Here is a 13,255-nt window from a genome sequence, read left to right on the forward strand (position 1 = left end):
TATTGTGGGGCTTGGTTGTTTTCAGCTTAGACTTGCAAGTCAGCGACATAGCAAACGAACCTCCTAGGGAAGAGATAACGCTGCATGCGGTCCTGCAAAAACCCCTGGATATGGAAACGTTTCAGCACATTCCGTATCACAGACCTGCAGGGGATACTGCATATTTATAACAGCTGCTCTCCGATGCTCAACCATCAAAACTACAGAGCTATTCCATCAAACAAGTGTTAATATAAGAATTGCGGCAGCAAATAATCCATTTGAAGCATCTAGGCTATGTTCCCACACTCAGGATAGGCAGCGGAATTTCTGCAACAGAAAATCTGCAGCCGAATCTCAAAAAAAGTGCAGAATCATCTGGTCGCAGAAATCCGCAGCAAACCGTGCGTTTTTGCAGTGCATATTGCTGCGGGAACGTGTTTTTTCCGCAGCAGTTTTACCTGTGTATTTAGGGTTAAACATTAAATATAGCAAAGTATACGTGCACCTGCCGATCTAGTGGTTTTTACTGCGTTTCCACTGTCCAAACCGCAACAAAACAATTCAATTGCGGGATTTATGCTCCTCATGTACGACTATGGGCCAAACACGCCACATCTCCACACTGAATAGAAAGTCGCATCGCAGAACACTTTCCGCATGTCTTTTCTGTATTTTCCCCACACAGTGTTTGCTAAATTTCATTCACGCTACTGCAAATGCTGCGGAATTTCCGTACAGAATTACGTTGCCGACATTCTGAAATGTTTGCGCTACGTGGGAACCTAGCCTTATTTTTTTTACTTGTTTTCCTCATGGACTCAAATGCTTCCACCTAAGGGCCAGTGCACACAGAGTTTTTTGACGATTTTTTTTACGCAGAAACTGCGCCGCAAAACACGCCAAAAAACGGCCTAAAATGCCTCCCATTGATTTCAATGGGAGGCGGAGGCGTTTTTTTCCGCGAGCGAAAAAACCGGCTCGCCGGAAAAAGAAGGGACATGCCCTATCTTCGGGCGTTTACGCCTCTGACCTACCATTGACATCAATGGGAGGCAGAGAAAGCGTGTTTTTCACGGCGTTTTATGTCCAAGGCGCTCAATGGCCGCGGGGGAAAAACGCAGCGAAAAGCAGCGTGCAGGCAGAGCAATATCTGCCTCTGAATTTTGAGACAGATTTTCCTCCTGCAAAAAACTCTGTGTGAACCCAGCCTAAGTGTGGAGGAAGAGTAACATTAACCAATCTGAAATACTACATGGTGCCCTGGCCCTTTTGCTTTTTTTAGGACTCTGGGCCATTATACACGGAGCACCCTAGATAGGGAACTATCCGCATTGTAGGATCTGCAACAGCTCAGGGGATACACCTGGTTTACTGCGAATCTAAAGGAAAATTCAGGCTTATTTGTAAAATGTAGAATATTTTTATTACAATTGTCCTAATTCAAAGCTGGTCCTAGTGCTATCATTGCTCCGGGACCATTTCAGCAATGGTTGAATAGCTCTGTATGAACGCTGCACTCCGATTAGCCAGGAGTATACATTCAGCCATATACAGATATTACTTAAATGGGTTTTACGAGGTTCGAAAAACACTGCTGGTTTCTTCTAAAAACAGTGTCACTCTTGTCCCATTTACTCCAATGAGGCTGAGCTGTAATACCAGACACAGATAATGGACTAGAGTGGCGCTGTACCTGATAGAAAGCAGCTATGTTTTTCTAACCCTATACAACCCCTTTAAATTCCTGGTTAAGTAATCTCTTACAATAGGACTGCACTATAGGAAGTCAATGAAAAAATGTATTTGTAATGAGTATGTTCACACAGTTTTTTTGCAGGCAGAAAATTCTGCCTGGAAAAATAGTCTCCGGTTTTATTGAAGTGGTTTTGCACCACACGCTTTTATTACCGTGGTTTTTAAGGCGTTTTTTTAACCTATGTCTTCTACAAAGAGAAGAACCACAAGCGTTTTTTGCCGAAATAAAGTGTCAAAAAACTTGTTTATTTCCGTCTCCCATTGATTTCAATGGGGGTTTTAAGGCAGAAAACAGCTCAAGATAGGGCAGGTCTCTTTTTTTTCCCCGCGGGGAAAAAAAAATGCCTCCACCTCCCATTGAAATCAAGGGGAGTCAGTTTTGTCCGTTTTTTGCTGCGTTTTTCACAGCGGTTTCCGCAGCAACGTGTGAACAGGTAATTATAGTTTTTGAGTTCCAGATCTTCTTTTCAGTCTCAGTAGACATGCGAGTAGCTTGCGCTATGTACAAAGTAACACAACATGAAGATCAACAGTAACCAAGACCTGAAACACAGTCCTTGTGCAAAGAGAGAAGTTTCCAGGAGGTTGTAACATCCAAATGACCAAAATGTGAGACGGTCAATGCCTACACAATGGTTTATAAGAAATAGTAACATATGCACAATATAACACAAGAGATGAATGAAAATTGGTACAAAGTAACATTGGAGTAATCACCCATAGCAACCAATCAGGTCACTCATTTTATTTTGCAAAGGACCTATGAAGAATGAGAGGTGTAATGTGGTTGCCATGGGCAACTACTCAACGTTTCCTTTGCAGCCGTTTTGAAACATTTCCGCTGATGTGTCTGGACATATATGGTGTAGATAATGCATATGTTTAATATTGGGACTGCTTAGGGATAGCTCATTAGATTGAATAACATAGCCCCTTTAGGATAATACCCTAACAAACGTATTCCGTCCCTCGGTTTATGACTCAAAGGGGAGTCCGATTATGTAAATGAACATTTGATAGGGTTCCACGCAGTTGTCAATGTCAACCAATGAAGTAAAAGTAGACAACCTTGTTATCCACAACATTTGTTGTGCTTATGTCTAAATAAAGCTGGTTAATTTTTTGCATTTTGGGGTGCGCTCCGTTCCATATACACTGATCAGCCAGAACATAAAATCCACCAGCCTGATATTGTGTAGGTCCCCCTCATGCCACCAAAACAGCTCTGACCCATCGAGGCTGACTCCACAAAATCCCTGAAGGTGTCCTGCGGTATCTGGCAACAATGTTAGCAGCCCATCCTTTAAGTTCCGTAAGTTGCGAGGTGGGGCCTCCATGGATAAGACTTGTTTTTCCAGCACAGCACCTTGAACTCTTCATGTTTATGTTCCTTAAACCTTTTCTGAACGGCATTTGCAGTGTGGCAGGGGGCATTATCCTGCAGAAAGAGGCCACTGCCAGTAGGGAATACCGCTGCCATGAGAGGGTGTACTTGGTTTACAGAATTGTTTAGGTAGGTGTCAAAGCAACATCCACTCCACATGAATACCAGGACCCAAGGTTTCCCAGCAGAACATTGCCCAGGTCACCACACTGCCTCCACCGACTTGCCTTTTTACATAGTGCTTCCTGGTGCCATCTCTTCCCCAGGTAAGCAATGCACACGCACCAGACCATCCACATGATGAAAAAGAAAACAGTCATCAGATCCGGCCACCTTCTTCTATCGCTCAATGGTCCAGTTCAGAACGGGACCCTGACAAACGGATACCATAGGTTTCCGTTTGCATCATCATTGATTTCAATGGTGACGGATCCGGTGCAAATGGCTTTCATTTGTCTCCAGATTGCAAGGGTTCCGTCGTTTTGACGGAATACCGTAGTCGACTGCGCTATTCGTTCCGTCAAAACGACGGAACCCTTGCCCAATGGAGACAAACGGAAACCTTTTGCACCGGATCCGTCACCATTGAAATCAATAGTGATGCAAGCGGAAGCCTACGGTTTCGGTTTGTTTCAGTTCAGGGTTCCGTTCTGAGTCCTGATGTAGATGTGAACGAAGCCTTTTTAGGCTGGGTTCACACGGAGCTTTTTGCAGGCGGAAAATCTGCCTCAAAATTCCGTTTGGAAGTTTGAGGCAGATTTTCCTCTGCCTGCATGCCGATTTTCACTGCATTTTTCACCAGCGGCCATTGAGCGCCGCAGGCATAAAACGCCACGAAATACGCTTTCTCTGCCTCCCATTGAAATCAATGGGAGGAATTTTCGGCCGTTTTTTGGCGAGTTTTGCGGCGCGGTTTCCGCGTCAAAAAACTCTGTGTGAACCCAGTAGTGGATAAAAATTCGATCAATATTTGGTACAGACAGAACAGGTGTTTACAAATAAATAGGAGTATAGAGTCAACACTCTCATACACCGAGTTCTACATCCTGATCTATTTGCTTGTGCCTGCTATTAGACTTATTGGCTATATACCCCATTTTTGCCTTTTAAAAAAAAAAATCTGTAACGCAAGCAATTAAGAAATTGGAGGGGCGGAATATGTTTCCCGTAGGATTACATTGGAAAGTTTTCCATATCTTATTTTTTCGATGTGAACATACGCTACGTGTGACTGAACTCTTAGGGTATGTGCACACACACTAATTACGTCCGTAATTGACGGACGTATTTCGGCCGCAAGTAGTGGACCGAACACACTGCAGGGAGCCGGGCTCCTAGCATCATACTTATGTACGACGCTAGGAGTCCCTGCCTCGCTGCAGGACAACTGTCCCGTACTGTAATCATGTTTTCAGTACGGGACAGCAGTTCCACGGAGAGGCAGGGACTCCTAGCGTCGTACATAAGTATGATGCTAGGAGCCCGGCTCCCTGCACTGTGTTCGGTCCGGTACTTGCGGCCGAAATACGTCCGTCAATTACGGACGTAATTAGTGTGTGTGCACATACTCTTATAAATAAACGGAGCGTTGATATTTTTCATGATTTGAGTATTTTTTTGCCGTTTCTGTGCATACATCGTTCTGGATGAATGTTCTGATATTGAGGAATTACAGACCATTAATGTCAATATGAACTCCACACAGAGAAGAATGACAGAAAAAATTAAAAATAAATTTGCAATAAAAAGTAAAAAAAACGAGGGACTGACTGTCCCTGCAGATTAGGGTCACCCTGGACTATCACATCCCTCAAACCCTGCTGTGAGCAACAACAGAGATGCCTTCAAGTCAATGAACGTTACGGTATGTTCACACGCAAAACGTCTGAAAATAAGCCGTGTGAACAAACCCTAACACTCAGACAGTCGTGTGCGCCGTGATACAATATGGTTTTTAACAGGGTCTCAAAATAACGAAGTGTCCCATAAACAAGACAACTATACAACGATACGCACTACTAGATCATCTCCCGAAATGTAACAACCAATATAATCTGGGCGCCAGATTAGGATTTACCGTAGACTTCTGAATGGCCATCGACGTAAAGATCTGGCAATGATACGACAAGTCTCCTAAACTTATTCCGTTATTTAAAACCAGTTACTTTTAGTACCGCAGAAAAAACAATTATCGTTAACAATCCGAACTAAGTTACAATTGTTATTTCTACGGGCAACGTAAAACATCTGTTCAATTTTCCTTGTGATTCAGAGGATGTTTGGATTATCTAGAGATCAGGACACAAGAATTATTGTTATAAGGGCTCATTATGGGCAGCGTGGGATAATAAGATTGTCAGAATCTATGAGAGGGCACAGCATATTATATAACCCATTACAGTAACCAGTCTATGCCCATTACTTCTAGCAGCCCATCTATGCCCAGTCGGGGTAGGGTTTATGCTCATTGAAGCTGTATCTCACCCTTCACATCGTGCGCTAGGATCATCCAATTCGCCCTGAACATCTGGCAGTGCCCGCACCAGCTGGCAAAGAACTGGGCGAGCCAGCAGCTGGAGGAGTTCAGCAGGAGACCCCGGGCACCTTTTTCCATAGACACCAGCGGGTCATGCTCGTCGTAGAGGTGAGCCTGCCCCGGCACGAGCACCGCGGAGAACAGCAGCAGCAGCCACACTCCGGGGACACTCAGCACCATGCCCGGCATCATTGTACCTCTGAGCCAGTGTGCGGGAGCAACATCCCCGAGGAAAGTGGAGAGGACAGGACACGCCCACATAGTGCAGGGGGGCGGTACTCTACGGCTAACCACGCCCAGAACAGCCCAGAAGCCGGGAAATGAGAGTGACAGAGATCGCGCAGCCGGTGAGCGGACACGACGCTAGAGACGCAGCCCCGACCAGGTCCAGGGAGCCTGACATTTATCTCCTTCATGTCTGGAGTCATGTTGTCATGATCAGAGACACCATTACACGGGTATTATTCACGTGTCAGCGCTCCTTATAAGATATACATGGATAGTTGTCCTGATGGGAAACCATGGAGTAGTGATGGATCCATCATACATATCGCCCAATGGATCCCATTAGTGGCGGATCCCCGTAGGGGTCCGGCGGGTCCATCGCTGCCCAAAGGCCACATCTTAGTTTTGTCAAATTTTTGCCGCAAATTTGCGTTATTTATGATGCGTACGCTATATAAAAAAAAAAAAACAACAATTCTTTTCACTTATTAATGTGAGGCACGAGGTGATGATGAATTTAACCTCCACATGCCTCGCATTAATAGTAATTCACCCCATCATGTACCTCACACATTAACCCAGTGTTGTCCATTATGAGAAACATGATGGGGTTAATTACTATTAATATGCGGCACATTCAAACTGTCACACCACGTGCCTCACCTCACAAAATGAAAGAACTTTTTATTTTTATTTTATTACTGTTGGCAAAGTATCCTTTTGGTATCAAATACTACACAAAGTATCGTTATCGAAGTCCAAATTCTTGTATCGTGACAACCCTAGAACAGACAGTTCTGGGGTCCTTTTTAAGTCCCCAGGGCTGACTGCAGAGGGTTCCCCAGTCTCCGATTGGGACACCACGAAAGCCGGTGACGCGATCGAAATGGGGAATCCTCTTTGATTATGCCATGGTCAGGGAGAGCAGTTATCAAAGGGTTAAACAGCTGGGATCAGAGGTTCCTCCGATCCTAGCCGTATTCAGGAGGCTTCTCTAAGTACAGGATCTGTTAGTAACCGCTCCTGCTCAGAGAATGAGCGCTCCTAAGCCTTTGCTACAGTGACGCCCGCTGTAAAAAGACAGTGGGTTGTGCACCAACATCAGGAGTTCTGGTAATTCAGGATTCATGCAAAGAGAAGTACTTACTCTGGGTCCCAGCGATCACACGTGTACCCCTATCCTGTGGATAGGGGATACATGTGTTTTGCGGGAAAACCCATTTAAGACTGCTCCAGTCTTAATAAAAATCAAGCTGGAGTAAGAAGCAACTCATTTACTAAGAGGCAATCCTCTTAATACATTTGTCACATCTTCGGCTGTCCGTGCGCCACTTAATGAAATCTGGCGTAGATTTCCGCTATAGTTTACGTCAGTTTCTAGCATAAATTATAGTAAATGCTTCAGGCTGTGTTTGACCATGCCCCTTCCGCTAAACTCCACCCACTTTTTTTTTTTTTAAAGTCGCGAAAGTGGTGAAAAGTGCCCAAAAGTCGCAGTTATTGTGACTTGTGGTCCATTTGCGAGATTTGTTACATTTCTCCCAAAGAATTGGGCAATATTATAAGCACCTATACAGCAGCCTGTCAAATCATACATCACATTTTGTCATCTGGAGACCTCAGAGACACTTTAAAAAATACCCAAGTCTCTTTTAGCAGCAGCCAGGAAAAGCCCTGATACATCGCTATTCATCTAAGGTGGGGCGATAAGAAAAACGCTGAATCCACAAACCAGCTACTAGCTAATCCGTCATTTACAGCTCAGTGACGGATTTGGCTCAGAACGGCGTTTTCTGCAGCTTCTATGTAACTGTGATACATAGAAGCTACATAAAGATTTTTTTAAACAATTTTATCCTAAAACAAATGCATTTCTATAACATCCCAAAGGTATCCAAAGGCTTTAAAAGTGTAAGGCTGGGTTCACACGAGCATGTTCGGTCCGTAATGGACGGAACGTATTTCGGCCGCAAGTCCCGGACTGAACACACTGCAGGGAGCCGGGCTCCTAGCATCATAGTTATGTACGACGCTAGGAGTCCCTGCCTCTCCGTGGAACTACTGTCCTGTACTGAAAACATGATTACATTTATATGATGCTAGGAGCGCGGCTTCCTGCACTGTGTTCGGTCCGGGACTTGCGTCCGAAATACGTTCCGTCCTTTACGGACCGAACATGCTCGTGTGAATTCAGCCTTAGGCCTCACACACACACAACCGTAGCCATGTGCACTGCTGTGATTTTCGGGTCGGCCGGCCACGGAGTGTCAGCCGCAAGCCGCCCGCAAATCGCGGAACGTGCATATGGCCGCAGCCATTATTTGCCATGAGCCAGGACATGCCCGTTCTTTCTGCGGTCCGGGCTCCGGGGCCATGCACGGACCGTGGAAACCACGGTCGTGTGCATGGCCCCATAGAAATGAATGGGGCCGCAATTCTCCCGTAGATTTTCGGGAGAATTGCGGCCGCAAAAGCACGTTTGTGTGCATGGGGCCTTATGGGTATTTGTTTTGGCCGTCAGGCAATGTCTTTAAGTGGAAGCAGGAAGGGACCTAATGCACGGCCTTGTACATTTACAGCGATGGGATGAGCCGTAATATACACAGCTAGTTATGAACTTAGATGTGATCGGTTACAGGCGGATCGCAGGACCCCCCCCCCCCCTCCGACACTGAACCCATCAGGTACGCGGGACTGACCGATTCAGTGTCAGCCTGTGTCCAACCTGTGTCAGTTGGACATGATCAGGACAGGCTCAAGGTATCAACTGACAGAAAGCAGGGATCTTAAAAATGGTGCGTAAAACTCAAAATATATGATAAAGTTGCAGGACAATTTACATTTCATTGTCGTCTAAATTCCAGCGTTCATCACCGGGCGAAACTGCACGTAATCCTTGTGTTTGCGTTGGGTCTGCCTTGGGACCGCTGTTTCTTGCTGCTGTAATAGGGCATATATAAAATAACTAAAAAAGCTTCTCATGCAAAAAGTGTTGGCCTGGGGAGTTAAAATGAGTGATTGTCCTGATTGTTCATGCCACAGACTTGTTCTTGGGTGAAAGCAAAATATAAATGATATCTGTTAATAAATCTTCAGTAATTACAGAAGTCCTGACATATGAATAGAATTTGCTTTGGCAAATGGAAATTCTCCCAGAACGATATGTAACCTCACAAAGCTTGAAAAGGAAAAACAACAATAATAATGTTATCACAGAATTGCTGATATTACAATTCCCTATTTGTTTGTCTAAGTATTACATGTTGAGGCTTATTGCCCTCGTCAGCATGTTATTATTTGGTGAGCTGTAAAGTTATGAGTAGGCGGGGTGAATTATAATGTACAGAAAAGCATGCCGCTGCAGAATAGGTGTATATTATATTAACCCTTACTCTGTTCTAGATATAACAGTTGTATCCTTCTAGGAAATGAAGTAGGAAGGTAGCCGAGCTATTTATTGTGAGTAGACGACTCTCCATCCTGCAACAGTTAGCACTGAGCAAGGTCCAGACACCAGCTGGTGCGACCAGGCCACAGAGCGCTTGATTGTGATGCTACAAAGGAAGGACAAACATTTTACTATTGTTTTATAGTATGCATTATATAATGTCGTTTTCTTATGTCATTAATAGGACACAGCAATAGGGATAGATTGTGCTCCTAAGAGGCTAAGTATTGGCACCTAAGAGTTGATGTCTTAGAGCCATGAAGCCCGGCCATACTTGGTGTCATATGGATTGTGGGAACAATAGTTGTACGACTCTGCGGTCTGCTGCAAAACAAGAGGGTTTCTCGACCATGTGCTCCCTTCGTGGTGACATCTATTCAACGGATAAGAATTGTAGTCGGCACACCTTGCTTGTGTTTCAGAAATGATATTTATTGGATTCTCAAGATGGATGCCAGAGACTATATGTGCGACGTCGACGTTTCGGTCGTTTAGACCTTCGTCGGGCACTGAGCCGTACTGGGGACTCGATTGATCAGTATCAATAATGGGTAGTAGCGCTGCTATGATTAGTAATCGGCGGCTTACCGCTCTTCATGGGCGCTCATGTACGGCTCAGTGCCCGACGAAGGTCTAAACGACCGAAACGTCGACGTCGCACATATAGCCTCTGGCATCCATCTTGAGAATCCAATAAATATCATTTCTGAAACACAAGCAAGGTGTGCCGACTACAATTCTTAACCTACATCCGGGTTGGGACCCTACCTCGAGCACCCAAGGATACCGGTGCTATCTGAACACACCATAGGTCTATTCAACGGAAGTGGGGATTTTCGGCTTAGCAACACATCACATGATCATATATGAGATATGACATTAGAAACATCCAATGAAACGAGAGTACATTAGAAAAAGATTTTGTTTTATATATTTTAACTAGATTGTATGAATTGGTTCTGGAAACCTCCTTTAACGTACTATGTGCTACACTCTCGCAAAAACGTTTAACTATGCGGAGAGAAGTATTACAAGATGTCTTATCAAAAAGAAAACAGGGTTGTTAATACTTAAATACCTTAATCTTTCTTGTTATTTTCCTCTGAGAACTGATCCACCCTATTGTTTGTATTTCTAAGGGAAATCCTATAATTAATGCAGCCCAGAGGAAGCCAGCAGCACAGAACAATGTAGAAGTAATGGAACGCTGATTTCCCCGCTTATCTTGGTAGTAATGGGAAAAAATCCTCAACACCTTCTTGAAAACGTATCGTCAGCCATGTGGTGATTTTCTGTGTAACATGCCATTTTAACCATCGTACTACAAGCTAGAACCTTTTCAGTCTTGACTAATATAAAATGTAGTGATATCCAATGTGTATCCTTATTGTACGCCGCAGTCACGTGACTTTCGTCCAACTCTGAAAATAACTATTTCGTGCATTTGGACATACCTGAATGTCCAAATGTTTGGGGACTAAAGCATTTGGACGCAGGGGCGGATATACCATGTGTGCAACCTGTGCAGCTGTCACCTTAACGCAGTTACGGTTTTTCTATATTTGACTACTTTTACAAGGAAAAAACGAAAGTGTAAAAAATAACATTTATTTTGTGTCGCCAAATACCAAGAGCCATAACGTTTTTATATTTCAGTCGATTAAGTGGTATGAGGGCTTATTTTTTCAGGATAAGCTGTAGTTTTCAATGCTACGTTTTTATCACTTTAGTGGGAGATGGTGACCAAAAAAATAGCGATTCTGCTGTTTAATTTTTTTTTTACAGCGTACACCGTTAAATAATGATATTGTAATAGTTCAGCCTTTTACAGATGTGGCGATAGCAATTGTTTTTTTGTTTTTTTACAATGCTTTAGGGAGAAAATGGGAAAAGGTTTTTTTTTTTTTTTAAAGTTGAATATTTTTTTACATTAAAAAAAAAAACCCCACTTTATTGTACAAATTTTAACTATTTTTTTTTATTATAAGTTCCGCTAGGGGAATTCAACCTGCAATCGTTGGATCGCTTGCACTATATACTGCAATACTAATGTATTGCAGTGTATAGTCTGACAGGCTTCTATTACACCTCATGTACACAACCGTGTGCGTCGGCCGAGTCCAGTCAGTGATCCGAGGAAAGATGGGACATGTTCTATCTTTCCTCTGATCATTTTTTTTCACGGACCCGACTCACCTGCTAAAGTGAATGGATCCGTGGAACTACTGTCCTGTACTGAAAACATGATTACAGTACGGGACAGTTGTCCCGCAGCGAGGCAGGGACTCCTAGCATCGTATATAACTATGATGCTAGGAGCCCGGCTCCCTGCAGTGTGTTCGGTCCGGGACTTGCAGCCGAAATACGTTCCGTCCATTACAGACGTAACATGCTCGTGTGAACCCAGCCTAACAATTAGGCCTCATGCACACAGTGAAAAGTAGGACATGCTCCATAATTCCCGGCACTGTTCAATGGCACGGACACCCTTCTGTAAAGATACAGAAAGGTGTCCGCGGTCAATAGAACGGGTACGTAATTACGGAGATTTTTTCTGGTCGTGTGGATGGGGCATTACTCATAGCTAGTAAGGGGCCCATATACAGTTCTTGCACAGGGGCACTCAGCTGTCTGCTTGGACGAATAGGATTATAAGTGCAAAATGACCTGAATCTTAGAAAATACAACTCATGTGCTACAAACTGTAACGATAGAGACACCTATGGGGAATAAACAAAAAGGGAGAGAAAAACTTACAGTACGGACAGCACAAGGCCTAACAGATCTACTGAGAATTCCCCTTATCACGTAAAACCAAGATCCGCACTGTATAGACTATAGTCTATTGAAAAAGACAGCACGGTTATGCTTTGTTTGACAGATTTTTATTGACTCCCCATATTACATGGGTTGCAAGCAAACAAGCATTTACTGTATATTGCGGTTCTCCAACTGATATCGTAGCGAAGGCTACATTCACACGAGCGTATCAGATTCACATGCATGAAAAACGTGCGTGAATCTGGTCCGTGTGTGTTGCGTTATGCATCAGTGTGCTTTGCGAGTGGGATTGGTTTTTCACGCACTCGCAAATCACACACAGCACACGTACCCATTAATTTCAGTTGGGCCGTTCACACATGCGTGAGTTTTCACGCAGCAAGAGTCCACTTCGTGGAAACTCACGCATGTGTGAACGGCCCAACTGAAATCAATGGGTCCGTGTGCTGTGTGTGATTTCCATGCGCGGCACACGGGTGTTATTCACGCTAGTGTGAATGGGCCCTAAAAGAGAGAACCTCCATATCTGCTTTTCTGAGTGGTGAATATGAATTGGGGTTGTCCAAACCAGACACCGGCCTTAAAAAAAAATATTTACCAATGGCTTCGGAGACCATACTTCCATGTGGAATACAAGGCAATTATGAGGGGATACATATCCCCATAATATACTGCAAAAACAGTTCATCAAAGTAGGAGATGCAGAAAAATCTTACCAAGTGGTCGTTAACTGGACCAGATGCCGAATATCACCATTGTATTCTTATTATTTCACATATCTTATTTAACATTTCCTCTTTCTACATTATACTAGCAGCTCATGTATTTACACGGCTTATTCAGAATAATAATTGCATTGGCATAGAGTAAAAAAATCCTGCAGAGAATAGATTTGGGAAACTTGGCAACTGAATAGCTCTTGGCTTGTTGCCTCCTTTTTAACATGCACTAAAGAATGAGAAAGGTGAACAAGTCCCCAACAGAGCAGGGTAAAGTTCTCACATCCTCTCAGTGTCAACATTAGTTTAAGCTGCTGACGTCACACAGAGTCCTGTGTCTGATACCCTGTTGACAAGCTGCTGCTGATTTTTGCAGAATGATGCTGAAATCAAAGACTGCTGAAAAGAAAAAAAAGTTTAAGAAT

At 43.8% G+C, this 13,255-nt stretch overlaps 1 protein-coding gene and 1 long non-coding RNA gene across 2 annotated transcripts in view; one reads left to right on the plus strand and one right to left on the minus strand.

Annotated features, from left to right (window-relative positions):
* Positions 1 to 5,880, minus strand: part of QSOX1 (quiescin sulfhydryl oxidase 1) — a 51,770-nt gene extending 45,890 nt beyond the window's left edge. The window contains exon 1 of the mRNA XM_075833138.1: positions 5,606 to 5,880. Coding sequence (XP_075689253.1) covers positions 5,606 to 5,849 — 244 coding nt within the window. The 5' untranslated portion in view covers positions 5,850 to 5,880. The remainder of the gene's footprint in view (positions 1 to 5,605) is intronic.
* LOC142657775 (uncharacterized) lies at positions 5,716 to 10,705 on the plus strand. The gene is made up of 3 exons (XR_012849975.1): positions 5,716 to 6,115; positions 9,308 to 9,341; positions 10,470 to 10,705. It is a non-coding gene; the product is annotated as an uncharacterized LOC142657775 (long non-coding RNA).
* The last annotated feature ends 2,550 nt before the right edge of the window (positions 10,706 to 13,255 follow it).

The sequence above is a fragment of the Rhinoderma darwinii genome, chromosome 7 (assembly GCF_050947455.1).
Source record: "Rhinoderma darwinii isolate aRhiDar2 chromosome 7, aRhiDar2.hap1, whole genome shotgun sequence".
Lineage (NCBI taxonomy): Eukaryota > Metazoa > Chordata > Amphibia > Anura > Rhinodermatidae > Rhinoderma > Rhinoderma darwinii.